General features: G+C 42.4%; 1 protein-coding gene across 1 annotated transcript in view; it reads left to right on the top strand.

Moving 5' to 3' along the window:
- Positions 1-25,639, top strand: part of tenm1 (teneurin transmembrane protein 1) — a 171,899-nt gene that overhangs the window by 140,594 nt on the left and 5,666 nt on the right. The window contains exons 22-35 of the mRNA XM_078261227.1: positions 2,649-2,803; positions 5,788-5,871; positions 6,377-6,571; positions 11,000-11,087; positions 12,563-12,759; positions 14,539-14,852; positions 15,465-15,637; positions 17,025-17,269; positions 18,061-18,354; positions 19,639-19,883; positions 21,476-21,618; positions 23,515-23,726; positions 23,969-24,270; positions 24,926-25,632. Of these exons, the coding sequence (XP_078117353.1) occupies positions 2,649-2,803; positions 5,788-5,871; positions 6,377-6,571; positions 11,000-11,087; positions 12,563-12,759; positions 14,539-14,852; positions 15,465-15,637; positions 17,025-17,269; positions 18,061-18,354; positions 19,639-19,883; positions 21,476-21,618; positions 23,515-23,726; positions 23,969-24,270; positions 24,926-25,632 (3,354 nt within the window). The remainder of the gene's footprint in view (positions 1-2,648; positions 2,804-5,787; positions 5,872-6,376; positions 6,572-10,999; positions 11,088-12,562; positions 12,760-14,538; positions 14,853-15,464; positions 15,638-17,024; positions 17,270-18,060; positions 18,355-19,638; positions 19,884-21,475; positions 21,619-23,514; positions 23,727-23,968; positions 24,271-24,925; positions 25,633-25,639) is intronic.

Genomic DNA, 25,639 nt, shown 5'->3' with positions numbered 1-25,639 from the left:
AAAGAGTAATATCCAGAGAGACAGAGAGGGAGAGAACAGAAATCAGTATTGAGAGAGTCCTGTCTGCCTCGTCATGTCCTTGTGCAGGATTTATGAGCTCTAAGATCAGGGACAGGTTCAGGGTGCTAGGAGGAGAAATGGCTGGAAAAGTGAAAGTAAAGTGGGAAGGATCCGAGGATGGCGTTAGAGCTGGGAGAATGTGTCGACTTTCAGATCTAAGTAGGCTGAGACAGCGCTGTGGGTTGAGACGTCCCTCCTGCTTAATGCCAGGTGACAGGAGGAGAAATGGAAAAGGCAGAGAGAGAATGAAAGGAAAAAAAGTGGCTGAACAAAGGAAAACAGAGCGCAGACATTTTAGAAGAGTCAAAGAGCACTGATTTGATTAGGACTGATACCATACAGGGCAAGATGGAGGGAGCGATACAACGGAAACAAAGCAAAGGACAACAAGAAAAAACAAGGGAAGGCGATAGGGAGCAAAAAGAGAGCAGAAGAAGATCAAGTTAGGGAGGACGGAGAGCGAGGAAAAGTTAGAGGAGGAGAGGGGAAGGTGTTGGGGGTGGGAGGGGGGGCTGTGTGGGTGGTGTAATCTGTCTGTGTCAGAGGGATGATGAAGGGGCCAGAAGGGAGAGCTCTGCAGTTCACCTTCTGGCCTCTGGAGGAAACACAGTGACCCTGGCCCACCCCCTCTGCACCTCCACTCCACCTGCACAATTTATGACTTGCAGGGTCGGGCCAGGGTTGCAACGGTTTGAGGACATTTGGTAATCTAGTTGTGGTGGCGGTGCGCTGTATTTGCATGCGTGTGTGTGCATATTTTTTTGTGCGTGTGCACATTTTGAATGAAACCACGTGTAAAGAAAGCTATTGTATGTCAAGGAGGATGAGACCTTAGTGCCACCTGGGGAAAAGGGCAGTCCGCGGCTCAGAAAGTGAGCACAGGCACATCCCCACATAATCCAGTTTGACAGAGTTTGAAAGGAGAAAAACTGACAGAAACAGAATAGAAATCAACGGGAAAATGGGACAAGATGACTGAATGAGAAAGGAGTAGTTGGAGCCGTACTGCATACTGATGGTGTCGCGCCATTGTCCATTTTTATTATGATGTGCTGGCTCTTCTGCATGGTCAAATCACAATCTCTTTCTGTTTTTTAGAAGTTTCATTCTCTGTGAGCTGCTGCAGGAATGACAGCTTAATGGGCCAATAAGCCCATTATATCTAGAGCTGAAAATTGGTCAGTTGATTGACAGAAACATAATCAATAGCAATTTTGATAATCAATTAGTTGTTCAAGTCATGTAGTAAGGAAAATATTAACATTCACTGGTCCAGCGTCTCTGCTTTACAGAAATATGACTCCAAATGATTTGCTCCATCTCAGCAACATTAGCATGTGTCACTAGGCGACTGTTTTCTAACACATTTGCCATATCATTTTATATGGAGAAAATGTCTATTTTGTGTTTTCAGCTTATTCTGCTGCCCACAAAGTGATGAAGAGAAAGCAAAAAAAAAATTATTGACAGATCAATCAGTAATGAAAATAATAGTTAGTTGTAGCCCTATTTGAATCCGTCCATGCTACTTCCTTCCATGTGTGACTGTATTTATGGTTTCCTGTGTTGCATACTGTATCGCAGCATTTAGTTTGGTGATTGACTGTGGTTATATATAAGTAGGCTTTGTCTCCATTATCCTTTGAGGCATGCTTGAGATAAAGGGATATATACATAAAACTGGCACGACTTAATGATAAACCATACTCACAAAGCATTTTTAAATGGCACAACAGCGAGCCCCATGCATTGGAGATGGCAGGTAGGAATACTGAAATATGGCTTATTATCGCAGATGCCATGTGAAAGCAATCAAGGAGAATTGGCGGCATACGGTATGAGGGGTGAGGGTTGAGTTGTGGAAGATTATTGCTGAGGAGTTGAGTCAGAGGGCTATTCTATCTCTGTATGGAGATTAGACTGGGGATGAAGGTCGCTCCTCATCCATAACAGATGATTCATAGTCTGCCCTGACCTTTAATACCTGGACTTACTTCTCTCCTTCTCTGTGCTGACTGTCTACGGCAGAGCTCCGCTGCAAGCAAAGTTCAGGTGCATACTGTTCATTGCAAAACACACTCGCAAACAAGTGTTCACGTGTGCTTTGCAAATCCAGGCAAGCGCCCGCACACATGCAGACATTCACATGTGCGTTTCATGCGTGGCGGCACATTTATAATGCACATGCGTTAGCGCAAAATGTGGATGCATAAGCGCAAGTGGCAAACGTCAAAAGTTCACTGCGGCACCCTGCTCACATCTAATGTGACAAATAACTTCTTCCTCCAGTTGCATTGTTCTAATCCCTTTAGTGGGCTCTGGAATGGAAATATAATTACATTTCTGTGGTGCAGTGCCTTTGATAAGACAGCCGCTTGCTGAGCTGAATGTCTAACTGAGTTGGATGCCTCTCCAAAGCCCTCTCCTCTCTTCACTTTACTTCTCTCCCGTACTCACTCCTCTCCATCTCTTCTCTCTGATACTCTCTCGTTTTCTCCTTTTTTCTTTTTGTGCTCTCAACCCCACTCGCTCCCTCTCTGTCATCTCCAAAAGCTCATTCTGCCTCCCTCTCTCTCTCACCCGCCCAGGTATTGCAGTGGATAAAAGAGGTCTTGTCTACTTTGTTGATGGCACCACCATTCAGAAGATTAATGAGAGGGGTTTGCTCTCCACTATGATTGGCTCAAATGGACTGATGTCGACGCAGCCGCTCAGCTGTGATGCACGCATGGACATCAGCCAGGTAAGCTAATAATTCTAGTCTAGTTCAAATGACTTGGAGAGAGCTAGAGGCACAAGTTTGGCTCTAAAATAGGCTTCATCCTCACCATCGGAGTGTTGTTCAGATAATCTGTACAAAAGCAAGACTCCTGCCTATGTTTTGTGTCGGCTAATTACAGTATTTAACCCCAAAAAGTTACAGATCACAAAAATAAGTATTTGTTTGTTGTTTTTTCACAGTCGGTGATTGTTTTGTCAATTTTAATTGCCCTGCCTCTTCAATGGAAACTCTTTCTGTCTTCTTAAAGGTGTGTGTGTGTGTGTGTGTGTGTGTGTGTGTGTGTGTGTGTGTGTGTGTGTGTGTGTGTGTGTGTGTGTGTGTGTGAGTGAGTGACCAAAGACAGCTACTGCACAGATTTGATCAGCCAGCCCTCAGATCACACTGCTGACTTATATCAGGCCTATTAGAGCAGAAGATGAATAATAGATGAACTGCTCGCTCTATAGAGGGATCTTTGCCCACACATAGGGAGGCAGCGCCTGTGTATGCCCGTGTATGTGTGTGTGAATATGTATGTTCAGCCAGGGTGAATTCCCAGAGGTACTCTTATATGTCTTTAAAGGGTCCCATGTTACCTCACAATCCTTGTGTTTGTTAGTTATCGGCCCCTGCAGCGCGTCCAGTCACATTCATCCTCCATCCGTGTTTGTTCTTCTAAACTGCTGTGACCTCGATGTGGCATCAGTATTGATGAAAACTAGGCGCTATGCAGTTTTGGCCATTTCTTCGTTTGCTGGCTTTTTTCTGGCAGGTTTCTCTACAGAGCCCCCCCTACAGCTTCAGAGTAGATATTTGGCAGCTCCTATGTTTACTCATGTCTGACTCCTCTCTCGGTCAGTCTGCTGTTTCCTCTTTCTCTGTTCCTCCGACAACGCTTTCCTAGCTTTCTGCTTCTTTTTAGCCGGCTCAGCCATGATGATAGTGTGAAAAACTCCATCGCTACCTTGTTAGCCGGTTCCTGAATGGGCGTATGTGTGCAGTGCCGTGAAGCAATTTGTTACATGGTGAGACCTGATATCACGCCACACTTCCTGACGCTGAGGCCGGCAGCTCGCCGGCCGAAAGTTGCGAGGGTGGTTTTTTCGCTCACAGGCGCTACAGAAGAGCGAGACGACCACCATTCAACCCGAAAAAAAGTCATAACCATTCCATTGACTCCCAAGCTGTTCAGTTAAGGTAAATTAAGCTAAAAAAAAAAAACTGCATAGTTCCCCTTTAAAGTATACTTTTTGAATAGGGAAATATAATTTAATATGATGCTGCAGCTTGTGCATATTTCTTTATTTTTTCAAAAGGTTTTGGACACATTTGTGGAAGCTTTGACTTCTGTGGTGTGAGATACACCTACACACATTAGTGTTGGCTATATCACATGTTGCCGTTTATTTCTTTACTACATTCAACATTTGCTTCAGTAGGTACGTTTTATAAAATAACTTTTTTGTCATATTTGCTGAAACTGTCAGTATATCCTGACCGTAGCGCTGGACTGCTGGAGAACTGCGGTCAAACTGTAAAACTAGGCAGTGCTGATGAAATAGAATTAAGATTCTGTTACTGCATTGCCTATTTCGCCTCAAATGTTTTCAGAAACCCAACATTCTCATTTTACAGCTAAACAGCACACTATGTTTCTGAAAACATTAAGCCAAGAAATAGGCAATGCAGTAACCGAATCTTGATTCCTATTTGATCACCGCAGTTACAGTTATAGTTTGACCACAGGAAGAAGTCATTGGCACTGCGTTAGAGACTCCTGGGCTCTGATTGGTTATGCCATTAGAGGCGCCAGGAGGAGGAACAGGATTTCACAGATTATCTGATTCAGACATTCATTCAATATATTCAGACTTTCATTCAATATATTCAGACTTTCATTCAATATATTCAAGATTTATTCAATATATTCAGACTTTCATTCAATATATTCAAGGTTCATTCCATATATTCAGACTTTTATTCCATATATTCAAACTTTCATTCCATATATTCAGACTTTTAAATCCATATATTCAGACTTTCATTCCATATATTCAGACTTTCATTCCATATATTCAGACTTTCACTTTCATTCAATATATTCAAACTTAATAACCAAATAACCACATAACCAAAACCAAATGATAATAACTTCCTAAATGGCATGCCATAATATATATATATATATATATATATATATATATATATATTTCTGAACATATTTTAGTTTCAGTTTGACTTGAATTGACCAGGCCCAGCTCTGTGTGCAGCTCAACTTAACTTGTGAAAGTGATGGCAAAGTTCAATATCATGAGTAGGAGATATTTGATGCGTGTCCTCTTTGGCTGAGGACTGCTTGATGAATCTCTCTACCTCTTAAAATGGGATTTCAGAGTGAACCCTCTTCTCCCTCATTTGACAGTGCCTATAATTGGACATGTCAGTGGCAATTTAACATGATCCATTTATTTACCAATCCATCCTCAGAGTCATCAATCACCTCACTGATCCCTCAGATGCAGCGCCCTGTCTCCATAGCTCACTGTGTGTGTGTGTGTGTGTGTGTGTGTGTGTGTGTGTGTGTGTGTGTGTGTGTGTGTGTGTGTGTGTGTGTGTGTGTGTGTTTGTTTGTCTGTCTTTGACCCCCACAGTGTTAGCGGGCAGGGTGTGCTATTTGAGCTTGCGGCAATCATGGTTATTGGCTGACATTTGCGACAGTGCCGAGGCGAGTCTTGAATAAACACGGGGAAGGCTCCCTGCCCGCCGTTGACCTTTACATGAGCAGGGAGGGTCAGGGGGCCTAATGCTGTGTTATTAAGGAGATATTATTTCTATCACCTGTAACTGACTCTTGTGGGCAATAGCAACCACAGCTTTCATTTTGTCCCGTTCTCATTTTTTGCTAGAAATACAGTTACTGTATATATGGTCTGTGTTTGTGTTTGTCTGTGTGTGTCATTCCACAGGTGCGTCTGGAGTGGCCAACAGACCTGGCCATTAACCCGCTGGACAACTCTCTTTACATCCTGGACAACAACATTGTCCTACAGGTAAAGAAACCATCCTTAACACACACAAAACACATTTGGCAGTGGATGAATTCTAAACCTGTTTCCTGTTTGAGCTTGTGGGTTTTTTGAGAGACGTTGTCACTATACGTAGCCGAGGAAGAAAGAGTAAAGAAATATTTCTCACAATTTGCGGTGCTGTCACTTAGGGTGCATTTAGAGCAAGCAAGGCTGCTAACATAAAAGAAAGGTAGAGAGCACCTTGATGAAGAAAAGAAAAACACGCAATCAACAATCTGCGGAAGTTGGTTTTGCTTATAACCCGAGAACTTGTCAATGTCAAAATTAATAAATTTTAAGTTGTTAGATGAGGTTGGCTTAGGTGTGGTGATGTTTGATGCACCGATCAACAAAGATATATTGCCAGTAGCTGATTCCATTGACCAACAATAATTACTGGAAGCAGTTGCAATAATTTACTTTCTGTCTCTCTTTTACATAGTGTATAGATGATAGTGGGTTTTTTTGGTTTGTTGTTTCCTATCAGGTATCAGAAAATCTTCAGGTGCGTATTGTGGCGGGCCGCCCCATCCACTGTCAGGTTCCAGGTATTGACCACCACCTAGTGAGATGGGCAGCAGTGCGCGCCACCCTGGAGGCTGCCAAGGCCATCGCCCTGTCCCACCTGGGCACACTGTATATCGCTGAGACTGATGAGAGGCGCATCAATCGCATCCAACAGGTCACTCTGTCTTACTTTTCAGCCTATTTCTTTACCTAGAGATGCTCTGGTTGGGCTTTGTAGGGCAGCTACCAAGGATGGATTTAATGCCACTGCAATCAACTGATCTGATAACAGACGTTTTTATAAAAAGCTTTTACATAAGAGTCCCTTAAAGCCACTACTTTTCTCATGTTAAAGTGTTATTACCCATGTATTCATACGATACAAAAGACAGAAGATCTACTTATCCAAAGTACTAATCTATTGCTGTACTTCTAGTTACTAACGTCATTTAGCTGGGAATATAAAACCACCTGCTAGATATCTGGATGTTGGGTTAGATCAAAATCTGAATTTTGAATCACATTGAGGAATTGGTTCAGTTTTTTTTTTGCAACTCAGAAAAATCAGTTCAGCTTTGCCTAAGAACATCGTAGAGCAAATCATCCATGTGTTTATCTCTTAACTGCCTAGATTACTGTAACTCCTTATTTTCTTGTCTGCAATTGCTCAACTTCATTTTTTTCAGAACGCTGCAGCCAGGCTTTACAAACACTAAACGAAGAGAGCATATTACCCCCATTCTGGCTTCCTGTACGCTTCAGAATTCAGTTCAGGATCCTCCTAATCACATTCAAAGCCCTCCGTGGCATGGTACACTCTTACTGTATATTTCTAAACTTGTATAACCCAATACTACTAATGCACAAAGATAACTCACATATTCGGACCAATTGCTCTTCAATAGCCCATGGTGCAGGCCCAAAACAAAGGGTGACCGTGTTTTTACTATTTTAGCTCCAACACTATGGAATTGCCTTACCGTCAGGTCAGCTGAGTGTGTACCACAATTATTTTTTTTTAAATCCCAACTATATAGGCTGGGGTTTTTATTAGTTTGTTGCATGCTTTTGGTTTTATTTGTCTTCTAATTAAGTTTTGTTTGTTGTATTGCTTTTATTGTTAAGTATGTGTTTCCGCTCTATAAACTGTATAATGTTTTTCATGCTGTATCCTTCTTATTACATTTTGGACAGGTGTTTAAGCCCAGCATGCGTGATCACAGAGGGACGGCCCCTGCAAAAATGTCTTTAACATCTTTAGCAAAACTGAGAAACAGGAAAAGACATCTGTGTTGCAACCGACACCAGCCATCCATCTGGCATTATGACAATGATTTACCCTCACTCTGCATAACTGTGGTCAGGTTGTTTACTGTGATCACAGATGCTGTGCAGCAAGAAGGTGTTAAGAATATGCATCTTACATGTGGACTTACAAAACTCTTGAGCATCCAATACTCTTGTGCTTAAATAGTTTTTCGTCCATTTGCTCCATTAGCTAGCAGCATGCTATCACAGCCTCCCAGCATTTGGGCACCAGCATCACAAAGATATTGCCTGCTGGACTCAGAATCATTAGTCCCTCTGTGGTCTGCAGCACCACGCTGAGTCCAAGTGGAGGCAGACAGTAACATAAAATGCCGTATTGATGCAGCCATGGAGCAGTGAAATCTTTTGGTGTTTCTTTAATTGTATTTATCAATCTTATTTGATGTTTGGTATTACTGGGTCCATATTAATCATCATGCATCTCAGTAACAGTCACACAGAAAGTAAAACTACAAGTTCAAAAATCCTCAGAGAAGGACTTGAGAGCTATGAAGGTTCTTACACACGCTTTCAGCAGCAAGTAGACGTTCTCCTTTGAAAGTGAAAGAAACCGTTTTATGAAATAAAATGAATGATGATTTGTTGCAGATTTTAGTCAGTGGTTCTGATGCGCAATCAACACATTCAAAGACCCTGACAGGCTGATACAGACACAGTGTGATGCAGGAAAAAAAATGAAATGCAGAAAATTGTGTCACTTTAAGACAAACTAGCTGCGCACAGGTACAGACTGACAATATCATTTAAACTGACAATAAAATGACACACAAATTAGCTGCTACATTTCATCTTAAATGGCTTAAACCAGCCGCATCTTGTGCTGTTTAGCTACCAAGTATTTTTCAGTATAATGACCTCTATTAAATGTGAACGTGCCTTGGCCACAATAAGTATGTATGCAATGCTTTTGCTGTTGGTCTGCTCTCATTCAGGCATGTCATTCTGTCACAGCACCATTTGGCCATAACATCAGGGACTACACATCCATAACCAATATGTGTTGAGTTTTATTTTTAACCATGTATAGAGGCAGGGAAGTTATTGAATATACATGATATTGAAGCTTTGAGGTGCATTACAATCACAATCATTGCATCTTAAATGAGCTCTGTTGTGGCTGTGTTTGGTTGTTTTCAGTAAAGTGCAAATTGCAAGAACTTGTTTTCTGCAAAGTTCAGGACGTTGGAGGAGTATTTTTTATCACATACAAGTCACAACAATTCATGACTATGTCTCTGAAGAAGTTAATCGTTTTAAATCAAAAGCTCTTCTTTCTGTATTTCGCCACCTCTGGAATGTCCTGCTGGAATGTCCTGCTGGTTATTAGCTGCTGGTATGACTCTGCAGGTCTCCTAAATCCTGGAGGATTTATCATATGAGTAGTTATCCTAGAACAAGTTGAAGACATGCTTTTACTCCTTTATTACGCATAACATAAGGACTAAATGTGTAGACTGTTTTGGCCAGTTGGATAGATTGTCTACTCTGAGATGCTTGATAAACACAGACTGAGGTCATCCAATTTTAAAGGAATACTTACAAAATACATTTTGGGAGAAAACTTGTTGGCTTTCTTGCTGAATGTTAGATGAGAAGATCCGTACTGCTAATGTTTGAATGAAGATTATGATGTATTGTAGTGCACAGCTACATGATTGTTGGCTGACGAGAAAATTATCCCGAATTCTTTTAAGCAAAACTTTCTCTTATGTTTACGAAGTTTATATTTGTACTACTTTATTGTAAAAATACTTTGTAATAAGCCATAGTTTGGTCAACATACAGTTGGTTTACAGACTATTAAAGCTGAAGACCTAATGTATAATTTAACAGTATAACATTCATATCTTCTATAAATAGACCATTTTCCACCACAACTCTTTGTAAATGCACCACAAGAGTGAACCCGGTACCGTTGTCAAACAGGATATAAGGCTACGGCCAGCAGCAGTTAGCTAAGCTTAGCAAAAAGACTGGAAGCAACAGAAAACAGCTAGTCTGGCTCTGTCAGTAATGGTGACACAATTTGCCTACCGGCGCCTCTAAAGTTCTCTAATTAACAAGTTACAACTTGTTGTTACACTGTTTTTTGAAGATTGAGGGTCCTCTCTCGCACCCGGCGCAGCGCAAAGCCCAACATGTCTTTGCTAGTTTAAGACCGACACAGTTGTCAGTTTCCCGTCCAGCGCCCACGTCGTTTAAATAGCAAATGCACCTGCAGCCATCTGTGCGCCCATGGGTGTGCTGGTCTTACAGGGAGGCGTGTTCAGGTGCCTTCTTCGCGTATTGCTATCTTGAGGCAGCGGGAAGTGAGAAGCAACGCGCCATTGACCAACAAAAACCTGGTCTAAAGTGAATAACGCAGCATTTCATTGTTATTTTAACAGCAAATTAGTAAAATGCTCCTAGACTCGTGCACAGCGCGCGCACCCTATGCTTGTTACACACACAGGGACGCACAGCAGCACACACACATGCAAAAGATTAAACATAAAAATATTACGGTGCAAATCTTCCATCATAATAGCAATGCTCCAAGGTCCAAACGCGCCTGGCTTTTAAAGGGAATGGGAGATGACACTGATTGGTTTATTGCATGTTATGCCCAAAACACACCTATGAATTAATGAAGACACTAAGTACAACCTTTTTGAACCATGCACCTGGCACACGGACCCTTTTGTGGACTTGGACATGCCCTAAACGCACCTGTGCCAGGCGCTTCACGCCGTGCGCTTAGATCGGTCCTTAATGTGTTAATTGCTGAGCTTAAGAGGTACTGTACAAACCTGAGAGTGTATTCTCATCTAACGCTCCGCAAGAAAGCGAATGAGCCAAATAATGTTGCATACTCTGTTCGGACCAGTTAAGAAACATTACCCCCCCCCCCCCAAGATCAAAGTTTAATTTGTTTGGAGAGCTAGATTTCACTTTGCAAAGATTCAACAATCTATCAACAAAGTCCCATTTAGGCCAAACAGGGAATGTTCTCACTATGAAGATGCACAATTCTTTGTTTTTTTTCTATAAAAAAAGCACCTGAGATACAATCTTAGATTGTTTGGTTGAAGCACCAGCAGACAAACACAGAACCAAAAATCATTTTAATGTCATTAATCTGTATTTACAGCTCAGGTTTTTATGAAATACCATCATTATCTTGTTTGTCAGAGAGATTACACATAACAAAAGCTGTTAAACATTGTCGTCTTTTGACAATAATCTCCCATTTTATTTTGTGTGACGTTATTTTTATTTTTTTAACACTTCACAGGTGTCAACCAACGGGGAGATTTCTGTTATCTCTGGAGCCCCCACGGACTGTGACTGTAAGATAGACCCCAACTGTGACTGCTTCTCTGGTGGGTCATCACACACACACACACACACACACACACCTTTAAGAAGACAGAAAGAGTTTGAAGTCTGAAGGTTAAGTATTGTGGAAATATTAGATTATGTCTAATAGGATTACAGTACTAAAAACAACATGTAACTGCTCTTAAAAATCTTATCAGATCATATCATACTTGGCCTGATTCAGGTGTATAATAAGAACATTTTAAAAGCTCTAACTATGTCAGTGTGTCTTGATATTGCGTGATTAAATCTGCCTGTGTGTCCCTGCTGACCAATGATTTTATAAGCAGAGTTTGAGAGGAACTTGTTCTCTCTTCACTGTGTCCTCCATTGTTTTTGCCTCAACATGAATGTGTGTACATTATTTATTTCAGATGGAATTTTAATATCTAGGAAGGGCTGTTTTGACTCTCCTTGAAAAATAAGAAAGTATGATAATGAGGGGGGGGTTGTATTCATGGGGAGACTCATTCTTTGCAATAACCTCCAGCTAAATTTCAGTAGGAACCAGCCTGAGAGAAACCTTTCAAATCCTTTCAAATTACAGCTGTTGAAAGAAAAGGCTCTAGTCTAGCCGCTAAAGGTTTTAACTGGTTGGTGTATCATGGAAGGGCACCTGAAATGTAAAAAATGGAAGAAGGAAAGGACCAAACAAATAAGCCAATGTTCTTTTGACAGTTAGGCCATGCTTCCATTGTAAGTGTCAGAGGATGTGATTTAATCATTTAATTCTGCTCATAAAAATCTGTTTCTTTTCTATTGAAAATGGAGGGAAGTGTCTCTCCCATGCCAAAAGCCAATGGGTTGTAACCATCCCTATTTCTTGGGTTGTACTTTGCATATTTTCAATCATGTCTTGCTGTTAACAGATGATTACTCTCTTCAGAGGCTTTCCGTTTCCATCCCTTCACCATAGACAGTCTCACAGTGTCTTTGAACAGGCGCACACATGTGAGCACACATCCGCCAATACAAACTGACATGAATGCACGCACAGACACACACACACACACACACACACACACATATAATGTGTATGCTGTCAAGAGATAAACTGCTACCCTGCTGCCTGCACAGACCCATCAGAGGCCCCGGGCCTACTGCTGACAGCATCTAAAGGGCCTCACCTGGCTGTTATCCCGCTGGGCTACCAAAGACATCTGAATGCATTCAATCACCCACTACCACCGTCTGATAAGGCTGAGGTCACTATCAAGGTGGTCATATCAACTCCATTGGGAAGCTATTGCATCCCAACATGTCCAAGTCCTGAGCTAAACTGATAAACTCATAAGCGGCATCATGTGCTCTTCATGTTTTGCAAAGCTTGTGTGTACCAGTTGCGACTTCTCTCTTTCTCTGGAGAATAATTTGAATTGCTCAGCGTGTTTATATCTGAGGGTGCCTTCACTTATGCTATTTTGTTGATAAAGAGTTTGTGCTCATCTAAATAATGTCTTCTTGGTTTTCTTGTCAGGAGATGGAGGTTACGCCCGTGACGCTCGTCTTAAAGCCCCGTCTTCTATAGCCGTGGCCCCTAATGGGACCCTGTATATTGCTGATCTGGGCAACATCCGGATCAGAGCTGTAAGCCCCAACCAGCCTCAGCCCAGCCCAGTTGGACTGGTGGAGATCAGCTCCCCACTAGACCAGGAGCTCTATCTCTTCAGCCAGGTACACAACGCCTGAGCTATTTCCATAGAGCATGTGTATTTGCATGTAAAATGATAGATACCTGAGTGCTATGTCTCCGTTCAGGTCAGAATGATGATTACACATTTTCATTAAACACCATTACTGTCCCAGTTAACATGGATTTTAACAATTGTTTTTCATTTTTGCTGTTCCCAAGTTCAAACATAGCCTAGTAATAAGTGTTTGCTAAGATTTATACATTACTAAATTAGAGCGGGTTCAGCCACACAGCCATACTTTCGTAGAGATTAGTTGTTACTGAATATTTACGCCCAGTAACTGCCTGGTGTTGAGAAGCTAGCTAACTGAACCGACTGACAAAGCTAACATTAGCTGGCTAATATGGTCAACAAGTCCGACACTTTAATAATGATGTAACCTATAACACAATACAACTTCAATTACAAAACTGATGAGGTTAGCATAATCAGATATTTCTCTCTCATTCTTAACTGCATTAATAATACTACCTCTGAAACACATATTTCGCCATGTATGCAAGTATAAATAAAACAAAGTAAATCATACATTTACAAAGGATTACTAGTTTAATATATATTATATAATTTAATATAATGCCAACAAACATACTTTTCTGAATGTCTGAATTTCCCTGTATTCACCCTCTGTCTGAAACGCTCCATTTTAACGCCTGTTTCTTTAAACCCCCCTTCTGAAAACCCCAGTCTGCTCTGATTGGCTTGTGGGAAAATGTGGCGCAGAAGACTGTCAACTAGTGATGAATTTCTATGTACACAATCACCTAAGATGCACGAGAACTAAAGGCTTCTGGGATCGGTTGATAACTCAAACTTGCCAAGAACCTAGACACCCGTTTGAATATAGACTCGTGCAGTACCCTCGGTTACGGTCCTTACGGTCTCGTTCAGTAGCCTGGTGCGCGGTCTCCTCGTGACAGCCTGCCTACCATGTAGCAACATTCACTTCTCTAACATTTAACTTAACATAACTACCAAGATAACATGATGTGTATTTGTATGTGATGTACTTCCCCATCGATAAATGAGCACAATCATCTAAGATGCACCAGAAACAAGGCTTGGTTAATAACTAATAACTTGCCGAGAACCAAGACACCGCTGGATTACATTAGCTAGACTGCAACGGCCGGTTGCACGGTTACATTCGGTCTCGTTCAGTAGCCTGGTGCGCGGTCTAGGCCATTTCCTGATTGATTCTACCACCACCACTCCAGTGGAGGCGCTAATGAGCTAGATTACTACACACACAGTAGCAGAAGAATACCAGCTACACACAACGGCACGAATGAGGTAAAAGAAAAAAACAGGAGTGAGTCGGTTCATTGACGTATGGCACTCGAGTCTCCCGTTTCAGTGACACGAGTCAAGTCAATTAATCTGCTCTTGGGTCAGTTCGTCAACACTACTGTCAACAGTGTTAATAGACGCTGCTCCTGGTGACTGAAGGGGGATGTTTTTGTGTAAAACATCCTCAACATTATTCTATCATTATGACGATAAAGGCATGTGGGAATTTAGGAAAAGTCGGGGCAGGAGAGAAACATAAAAATGACGGCGTAATTTACATTTTTGAATCACAGCGCCCAATGCCAACGGCTCTGGCGGTTCTAGTGTTACTGGTACAACACAATGTAGTAAATCCTTAGTTTGAAACTTCAGTAGCTAGTAGTTACTAAGAACTGACAACTTTACACTCAAAGTTATTTGGATTTACAAATAGGGGGTGCAACTGTCTCTCTCTTCTTTTCCACAACAGAATGGCTCCCACATGTACACCAAACACCTGATCACCGGCCACTACCTGTACAACTTCTCCTACGGCACGGACGGTCAGCTGTCGGGACTGACGAGTCGCGACGGCCATGGGCTGCAGGTGAGGAGAGATGCTCACGGAGTGCCTCTCTGGCTGGCACTACCTGGCGGACAGGTGTACTGGCTGTCTCTTAGTAACAGTGGAACACTGAGGAAGGTGTCAGCCCAAGGCCATGACATCGCCCACATCACTTACCATGGCAACACAGGTCTCCTAGCAACCAAAAGTGATGAGAACAGTTGGACCACTGTTTATGAGTAAGTATTATTTTTTTTCTCTGCTTATTGTGCTCTCCTTTATTTCTGTCTTTCTTTCTGTTCTTCTCTCTGCCCCTTTTTCTTCATTTATGGTTGGTTGCGTGACTCTGAATGTATGTATGGAAATGGGATTGCATATATGTGTAAGTATTTTAATGTGAGACAGAGCTTATGTTTGCAGTGTGATATATGAGTGCCATCTGGTGGTAGGCCATCACTGTAGAAAGCTGGAGAGACTTTTTTTTCTACGTTGACTTTGCTTAAGTTACTGATTAGCTGAAGGACGTCTCTGTAACACACTTTGATCACACACACGTTTAGTATCGCACATATAGTACACACACAAAAACACATCCGTCTGAATTATTCACCACTGCCAACCGAGTCTCTGTCTCAAATTCCACAGCTGGATAATTACACATATAAATCATAGTTGACACTTACTCTGTGCCGATGTTTGTGTATGACAGGGGGAAACAGAGTGATAGCGAGCATGCATTTGTGTATTTATGCGCCTATGTGTGCATGCGACTGTGTTCATTTGTCCCGGCTCGGCAGTTATCTGTGCACGTTTGTGCTTGTACGTCATCGTCTCTGTGTTTATTCTCCAAGGTACAACAGCGAGGGCCGTGTGACCAACATCACCCTCCCCACTGGTGAGGTGAGTGGTTTCCACGGCAACCTCGAACGCTGGTCTCGGGTAGAGGTCGAGGCGTCCAACCGTGAGAACTTTGTCACCAGCACCAACCTGTCTGCCAGTGATACCATCTACACATTCAAACAAGGTATAGCATCATGGAGCATTGCCAGCTGTTTCCTTACCCCTAATAGATCAGTAGGAACATTGGTAAGCTGTAGGAAGACAAGGAGTTTACACAGAGCCAAATATGGTGGTTAAGATGCAGAAAAGATTATAGCCTCGCCACAGTGCATTTACCCCATCTACTTTACCACAAACATACCGAGAGGTCTTTTATGACTCATCATAGACAACATATCACAGTTGCATGAGGAAGGCAGACCATGAGGGCATAGTGATGTTTAAAAATGTATGACTGGCAAACTGCAGTAACATGGCCGTTATTCTGGTCAGGTCATACACACTGACCTGTGTTTTTTTGATTCTCCATCAGTAGCACTGAATGTGTGTGCGGGAGATTCACAGCTTTGAAAAAGGATTTATCCCTTTCTATGAATAATTCACAAATGGAAAGTAAGATATATATATTTTTTATTATTTACAAAAAAAGAGGCAGATCCAACTGACTTGTGAAACGCCTAAATGACCGCGGGAGAAAATAGAAGAGAGGGCAGGGATGAGAAGAGGAGAAAATGAGAGTGGAGTGGAGCAGTTTCCTCTCATGTCATCCTTTTAATTGCTTTCTAGCAGTTGTCACGATGACAGAACTGCAGGGAGAGAAAAGCTGCTCCAACACACAAATACAGTACACTTGCACACACGCGGGCATGTGGCAGTGCTACAGTATGACAGAACTGCCAGGGAAGAGTTGAAATGACCCATTATTTTAGAGTGCCCCCCCGCTTTACTTCCACCACCCAAAAACTCAATGTGTCTTTTCCTGCCTCTGAGGCAGCAATAACCATATGTACAGAAAAAAGGTTTTATCGTGGTGGAGGGAATAGAAGTTACTATCCAGTTTATGAACTGCATTACATTTTATGGTTAAAATATAGTTTTATGATTATTTTTGCTTTTTTTAATTAATTGTGCTTAGAAATGGTGACAGCATGAGACAAAGTGGTATTGGCATGTGTCAATTCTATGTGAAATCTTACTCAGTGCAATATAGAAATGAAAGAACAGTTTCTGAGAACACTGCAATGTGTGAAAAACTGTTTCAACGGCCAAGCACCCCTCCCTTCCCCTCTTTTTCTCTCATTTCTTCGTTTCTCTCTTTCTTTTTTATTGCTCTCTCTCTCTCACTATCTACTTTACTCCTGCTCTCGTTTTGAATAGATTACATTTTTCTAAAGATACAGTACAGCGCTAATGTTGTGCTAACTTTTTTAGCAATTAATTCAAACAAAACCCATTCAAAAAGCCAGACTTGTATTCATTGCATTAATGTAGTCTGCTGCTGTATGCCATTGATTTTTCTCAAGAGACAGTTCCTGATGTTTTGCGTCCTTGTGGTCCTCTCCCCCCCCCAGACCATGCTCAGAGTTCATACCGAGTCAGCGCTGACGGGTCGTTCCTGGTTACGCTGGCAAGTGGGATGGAGCTGTCACTCATCACAGAGCCCCTCCTCCCTGGAGGCGCAGGGGGAGGAGTCAGTCCCACGGCCAGCCGCTGTAACATCAGCCTGCCTGGAGACCACGCCCCCAGCCTGATAGAGTGGAGGCAGAGGAAGGAGCAGAGCAAGACTAACTACAGCACTTATGAACGCAGACTCAGGGTAAAACACTAAATCACCAACTTATTTTTCAGCTAACTCAGATGGTATAGAAAATCCAGTCCTCGAAAATCATTACTACACAAAGACAGCGTGCATTAAGACACAGTGGTAACAATCCTAGCCAATAGGTGTAGGTGTAGTGTGTAAATAGGTCAAATTACATCCCACATCTTACAAGAAGGCCTCATTAACCAATTGTTACCCAATCTGACCTTTACACACTCCCATTAAACATGACAAAGAAATGACACTCTCAGTGCAATCTACTCTGTGGATCCTACATTTGTTGGAGCCCAACTGTAGAGCAGTTTGAACCGTGCTACAGCTTGTTGTTACACAACATGTTAGATGTCTGGAGTGATTAATGACGTCACTGGGAGCCAGCTCATAGGTCAAGTGACTAGGAACCAGTTAGCTGTACTTTCCACAAATCGCACGCTGACTGCAACTCCTCTTCTCTTTTTCCCTGGCACAGAAAGTACACCGCACAAACAGAATATTTTATAAAAGGACATTTTATCAGTGTACTAATTAATTAGCAATCCCCAGGACTCGGTTCATCACTTGTTCACAAGGCAATTTATTGTCATTATGCAGGTCCAGTTTGTTTTAAATGTCACAATTAATTTATCTAAACTAATGAAATCTCTGCTTGTCTCAGACATGCCACTTCATTTATATTTGCATTTCTGCAGCCTTATTTAAAATTGATGATGATTATGAAGCAGTAAAATGAAAAAAGTTGCACTTTGTTCTCCCTCTAGCTGACATTTTACTGATTCTCTTCCCAGGCACATAACAGGAACCTGCTGTCCATAGACTTTGATCAGAGCACCAGAGTAGGGAAGATCTACGATGACCACAGGAAGTTCACCCTCCACATCCAGTATGACTCGCTGGGCCGGCCCGTGGTCTGGTCCCCCAGTAGCAAATACACCGAAGTAAACATCAGCTATTCTGGTGGAGGACTTTTGTCCTCCATTCACCGTGGAGACTGGTCTGAACGGCTAGAGTACGAGAATGACAGGGTGGTGTCCAGAGCCTGGGTCAACGGCAAGATTTGGAGCTACACATACGCAGACAAAGTAAGAGCTACACGTACAGAAAGCATGTTCGGGGGATGTGATAGACTCTTTCATGGTGAGATTTTGTTTGATGGCTTCACCCTGTGTGTTTTTGTCTTTGCTGTTTGCCGAAATCTAACACGTCTGCTCTTCCTTTGTTTACTGCTTCAAGGTTATTGAAGATGAAACAAAAACTGTGAAAGTATAAAAAGTACTTCTGTCGTGTGAAATGAAAGTAACATTGAAAACAAATTCAAATCATTTACAGTACTATTCTACCAACCGTCCTTTAATGTGTTTTTCCTCCCTTTTAGGCAGCCATAGGGTTCCATTCATTTGACTTATCTTAACTATGAAAATTAATTTGCAGAGTGAGGATGATGTCAAGAGTTCAATTATTGTCCAGACTTTTTTAAATCAGTCTGCACTAACTGTATAGCTGCATAACCACACAACAGTACCAAAGCAGTAAAAGCAGACAAGATGATTATTGTGTTTTTATTATTTATATATATATATTTTTTTTATTATTTGAGTTACATAACTCAAACAAGTTTAAAGGCTTGGTGACTTGATTTTCACAGAGTAGTGAACCCAGTGGTTTCCTGAAAGTGGGTTTTACAGATAACACATAGTTTTGAAAAATGCAGTTTTCAGAAAAGGGAAAAAAACATGCAAAGAGGTATGTTCCTTCAAGTGTGTGACAAAGCTGGAAGCTACCAGAAGCTATAATTTCCGTTCTTGAAATTAATTGAAATATTTAATGAAATGATATTCAGCCTGAAATATATTTTGTGTCAGCTTTTGGTCTAAGACAAAATTAGAGTGTAAATTAGCTTGTATTACAGAACCATCTAGGAATGAATAATACCTGCATTTATTATTAATACATTAATATTATACCTCACAGTTAAATAGAAAAGTAATTTTACACGACATTGTTTTTCTGCCGTTGAAACTGTTCAAATATCTACAGGACTGCAGGCACAGATTTTTAAAGCTTGCCTGAAAAGTAAAATAAAAATTCTACAGTAAACAAAGTTGCTGTTGTCATCCGAAAAACCCAGAGCTCTAGTTATGGTGATTTTTGTTCCTTTTCTTTTTAAGGATTAAATAGCCTTCAGTGACTAACTGAAACATGAATGGTCCTCAAGCTGAAACCAAGGTTGTCTGTGAAGTGCAGACGTTTTCCCCAAATGACATTGAAATAAAATAAAGATATGCCAGACAGAGATAGAAAAGGCTCATCACACCACAGAGCTACAGTCTTCTAACTCAGCTGTGCATCCGTCTGTGTCCTTGCAGTCCATTATGCTGCTCCTGCATAGCCAGCGGCGCTACGTCTTTGAATACGACCAAACGGACCGCCTGGTTGCCGTGACGATGCCCAGCATGGTGAAACACACCCTGCAGTCGCTCCTGTCCATTGGTTACTACAGGAACATATACACTCCTCCTGACAGCCAGTCCTCCTTCATGCAGGACTACGCCCTGGACGGCCGGCTGCTAAGGACTCAGTACTTGGGAACAGGACGCAGTGTCATCTACAGGTGATCACAGAAATATTACCGGCTGTTGATTTTATTGGTTAATTTGATGAGGCAGGGCAGGGTGGAAGAGGTGACACTGGCGACACCCCTGGTTTGGTTTTGATGAAACTTAGAGGCATTATGCATCTTGGCAGTATAGTCAGCCATATAAAAACTAGTGCTGTCAGTTAAACGTGTTATTAACGGCGTTAACGAAAACCCATTTTAACGTCGTACATTGTTTTATCGCAAGATTAACGTTCTTTTTGGCCTAGCAAACTTTGTAGTTTTTTTTCACATGCTGTTGCAACAACTAGTAACGTTAGAAAAACTACAACACCACACCGGATCTAGCTAGACCGGAAACAAAACGACAGTCACGCCACACACACTTGTTTGGGCTTGCGAGCCGGCCAAAGAGTAGTAGGCTAACGTCACATTTTGAGTTGATGACGAGCGCGAGATGCCGAAATGGATGCCAATAAGATTCTGAATGGAAAGTGTACTTATAAAAAGTTGCCAAATGGTTCCATTGAAAAGACCAAAGTGATCTGTGTGTTTTGTCGTTGTAAATTGAGCCATCATCGCAGCACGTCCAGTCTGAAATACCACTTGATGGCCAAGCACACGGCTGATGGCCAAGCACACGGCTGATGGCCAAGCATACAGCTGATGGCCAAGCACACAGCTGATGGCCAAGCACACAGCTGATGGCCAAGCATACAGCTGATGGCCAAGCACACAGCTGATGGCCAAGCACACGGCTGATGGCCAAGCACACGGCTGATGGCCAAGCACCAGCTGATGGCCAAGCACCAGCTGATGTGAATTCTCCGCCCCCTCTTCAAAGCCAGGCGACAATGGATGACTTCAGATGAAAGCACATTTGCACAAAGCAAGCCGATCCACTTTTCCATGTTGATAAGAGCATTGAAATGAGAAAAAATAATTGGACAAAAAGAAATCTAGGGACATTTAGAATAGATAAAAATGTGAGATTAATTGCGAGTTAACTATGACATTAATGCAATTAAATATTTTAATCGTTTGACAGCAATAATAAAAAACTAACACCGATTGGCTTGATGAAAGGTGCTATAATTAATGGCTAATCTCAGAAATGTGAAAGCCCTGTTAAAGCCCTAAGTCTCGCTGACAGGAAAACGTGCCACACACCCAGCTGCCCAACAATAATTACTCTGATTGAACTAATTTTTTTTTATTATCTTACTGTCAGACACCACTGATCTGATTTTGATGAAAATTGGAGAATTAATTTAGCCATCGTTCTGGCATTTAACATGTTTAATACTCATTGGCTCAATCGGTACAATATACCCCATTTTCAAGATTTAGAAGGCCAACACCGCCACAGCAGCCGGTTTGATTTTGATGAAATGTTGAAGGATGATGCAACTTGTTCCTTAATGTCCCAAGGGCTCTTTGTATTATTTATGAGCTATATATCATGTTTACCTATATTGAAGTTCAAATGTTTTGAAAAAAAAAATTTAAAAACACTTTATTTGTGTTTCATTCTACACTTCTGACGTAACATAATAATTTAGCATGCATTCTATAAATTGTTCCTTTTTTTTTTTTTTTTTTTAAAGATATACACCAGCAGCGCGGCTCTCTGAGGTGGTTTATGACTCCACCTTGGTGACCTTCACTTACGACGAGGCCTCTGGCACTGTCAAGACCATTCATCTCACCCATAATGGCTTCATAAGCTCCATACGCTACCGACAGACAGGTACGTATACACATGCACTCACGGCACACACACACACGCCAAAGGGATCGACAGCCACACATTTAAAATATCGACAATGAGTCATTTAAAACAGCTAATTGAAAAGGATCTATCTGAGCATGAAAAGGTCTTATGAGCGCAACTCAAATCATCTGTATTGTGACAATACTACACATCTCGAGCCAGATTTGTTGAGAGGTATCTAACTCTGTAATCTGGCTTTGAGTCAGCCATGGTGCTATTTCATCTGAGACTGACGCAGCCACAGTTGGAGGTGTGAACAGGGCTGAGCATGTTCGAATAGAAGAGGCTGTGGTCTACCACAGCTGTAAATACTAGACCACCCCTGGGCTCTGCTCTGAGCCATGCTATTTCATCCCCACCTCCGCAACCAGGCTGCCTGATCAAAGTTCACGCGTCAAGTACAAGTCAGTGTATAGGACTATTTACAATACGTGCGTGTGTGTGTGTGTGTGTGTATGTACACGCACAATATGTTGTGGTGGGCTAAGTGTGGTTATACTTCATGTGTTGCAAGCCTGCATGTAAACATTTGTAGATGTCTGCGTGGAACAGGAAATCTCACCTCAGGGCCATCAATTCTAACCCTAATAACGGGACAATTGTTTCACTTTGGATTTGGAAAATTAGTTAGAAAGACATTGCGTTTCATAAATTGCAGTATTACCCAGTAATGGAATTACCATCAATGGGCCCCTTTAGCTGTGGCAGCAGATATGTTCGGATACCTTCATTGTTAATACAGTTCACCAATTCCCTCAAGTTACAGAGTCTTTCCAGGGTCGCTCTCATCTCTGCTGCTAGTTCACTTCACATGGCTTTGTGATTGGCTCGCAATGATCAGGTGTCACTAATCTGCACGACACAGCTGTGTGTGTGTGTGTGTGTGTGTGTGTGTGTGTGTGTGTGTGTGTGTGTGTGTGTGTGTGTGTGTGTGTGTGTGTGTGTGTGTGTGTTTATCGCTTTGCCCTCACTGTGAATAGACTCTCACCTTCCTTTAACTGATCTCATTTCAGCAGAACAAACGGAGCCTTGGAGAGAGGAGAGATAGTGGTAATTGTCCCTTGAGAGGGAGACAAGGAAGAGTGGGGACCAAAGAAACGGGGGACATAGTAGAGGTAGGCGAGGGAGAAAAGGAATAGAAAAGGAGAGGGAAAGATGACAGCTGGAGAAGTGACAGAGAAGCGAGACAGACTGCGAGTTCCTTAGGGCTGTTAAAAAGCCTCCACCTCACTCTCAGTGCTTCTGCCATTTTCCCATTAGTGCAGGTTTAGAATCAACATTCCACAGAAAATAAAAATAGAAGATGTAATGCCGATCCAGCCCTCTATAGTCTCCAAAGCTAGACACTTAGTCATTTTAACTGCAATCAGAGTCATCTCAAATAGCAGCATAATGGTTTCATTAGGAGGCCTTTTTTTTTTCAAACGGAGGATAAGCTGTAGTAGCCAGCAGCAGAGGTGATGAATGATGTTGTTAAAGTTGATGTTCTGACATTAAGAAGCACATTGGCCCATCATGGCTATTGTCTTTAGATTTCATTATCTCTCCATATTAAAGGTCACCAGTGGAAATGCCATAGAGGTGTGGGGATAGTTAAGATTGAATGGATTGCACTGCGTGTGTCTGTGTTAATGATGTTGAATTAGTCCTTGATTTGAATTCATTAGGCAGGCTTGTACGGGTGGCATGATGGCCACCTGTGAGTGCCGCGTGTGCAATTTTGTGTGTGTGTGTGTGTGTGTGTGTGTGTGTGTGTGTGTGTGTGTGTGTGTGTGTGTGTGTGTGTATATACTTCATGCACATGCTGTGTGTCCCTGAAACTTAAATACTGGTGAATGTCTCACATGAAACCACTCTGATTCCTCTGCGTAGGTCCCCTGACAAGTCGGCAAATCTTCCGCTTCAGCGAAGAACACTTGGTCAACGCCAGGTTTGACTACAGCTACAACAACTTCAGAGTGACCAGCATGCAGGCAGTCATCAATGAGACCCCTCTTCCCATTGATCTGTACCGATATGTGGACGTATCGGGACGGGTCGAGCAGTTTGGCAAATTCAGCGTTATCTTTTATGACCTCAACCAGGTAGGCCTAACACTGTCAACTAAAATATAACACATCTGAATTAGGATGTATTTAGTAATCCAGCTTCCAATTGTGCCTTTGATGTTTTTACATTAACAATGGATCAAATGCTCTATGAAGCGATTTAGCGTCTTTCAGATCTTTGTGTGGCCCATAACTTTTCGTTTTGGTTCACTCTCATGGCTCTCATCAACCGCGAAACTAACATCAACCAACAACCATCTCTTGCTGCTTGTGTCTAGGTGATCACCACCCATCTGATGAAGCACACCAAGGTGTTCAACTCCTATGGCCAGGTGGTTGAGGTCCAGTACGAGATCCTTAAATCCATCGCCTACTGGATGACCATCCAGTATGACTCGGCAGGGCGCACAACCACCTGTGACATCAGAGTGGGCGTGGACAACAACGTGACGCGCTACACCTATGAGTACGATGCAGACAGCCAGCTGCAAAGTGCCTCGGTTAACGAGCGGCCTCAGTGGCGCTACAGCTATGACCTCAACGGGAACATCAACCTGCTCAGCCATGGGACCAGCGCTAGGTGAGTCAGCACCTACTACTGTGGCTATTTTACAGCAATGAATGTCTCAGTACTACGTCAAAACAATCTAAGGGTCAGTTGGTCACTTTTCATTAACCTACATCCTGGACTACACACCTGCCCATTGCACATATCCTCATAACATTTTGCACATACTATATATTTTTGCACATTCTGCACTCAATCCATTCAGCCTCTTTTTTTGTATGTTAAACAGCTATTTTGTAAATATTTGTTTCTGTATTTATTGTTTAATTTCATATTAATATTCAATATGTGTGTTTGTTTGTTTATGCACCAACCACCAAGGCAAATTCCTTGTAAGTGTAACTTTGGCAATAAACCCTTTTCTGATTCTGACTATTGGATGGATTGCCATGACTTTAGGGATCCGAAAAAACTGACATTCCCATCAGCTTCAGCTGTACTTTGTCTTTAGTGATAATTAGCAAATAATATCATGCTATCATGCTAAGCTCAGATGGTGAACATGTTAGCATGCTGACATTAGCATTTTGCTCAAAGCACCGCTGGGCCTAAGCAGCCTCACAGAGCAGCTAGCATGACTGTAGACTCTTGTTGATATATTAATGTTAGGCCTGTTTTATGAGTTCACAACGGTATTAATGTAGATACCTGTTTGGTTTAATTCAAGGCTGACGCCACTGCGTTACGACCAGAGAGACCGCATCACACACCTCGGCGAGTTACAGTACAGCGTGGATGACGATGGCTTCCTCCGCCAGCGAGCCAATGATCTCTTCGACTACAACTCCAACGGCCTGCTGACCCGCGTCTACAACCGCGTGACGGAGCGCACCGTGTGGTATCGCTACGACGGGCTGGGTCGGCGCATGGCCACCAAGAGCAGCCAGGGCGAGCAGCTGCAGTTCTTTTATGCTGATCTGTCACACCCCACCAGGGCCAGCCACCTGTACAACCACAGCAGCAATCTGATCACGTCGCTGTATTACGACCTGCAGGGCCATCTCATCGCCATGGAGCTGAGCAGCGGAGAGGAGTACTATGTCGCCTGTGACAGCGTCGGGAGTCCAAGGGCAGTTTTCTCTAGCAAAGGGCGACTGGTGAAAGAGATCCTCTACACCCCTTATGGAGAGGTCTACCAGGACACCAACCCCGACTTCCAGCTTGTCATCGGCTTCCACGGAGGCTTGTACGATCCTCTCACGCGGCTGGTCCATTTGGGCAGGCGGGATTATGACACGCTAGCCGGTCGATGGACCTCGCCCAATCACGAACTGTGGGGGGAGCTGAGCAAGGAACCGAAGCCGTTTAATGTGTACGCCTTCAAGAATAATTGCCCAGTTGGCAGAGTGGAGGAGGTGACGGAGTTTACTACAGGTAAGCT

This window comes from Sander vitreus, chromosome 10 (assembly GCF_031162955.1).
Source record: "Sander vitreus isolate 19-12246 chromosome 10, sanVit1, whole genome shotgun sequence".
Classification (NCBI taxonomy): Eukaryota; Metazoa; Chordata; class Actinopteri; order Perciformes; family Percidae; genus Sander; species Sander vitreus.
Note: the sequence above shows the minus strand (reverse complement) of the source record. Positions and strands in the feature narration are given on the sequence as shown.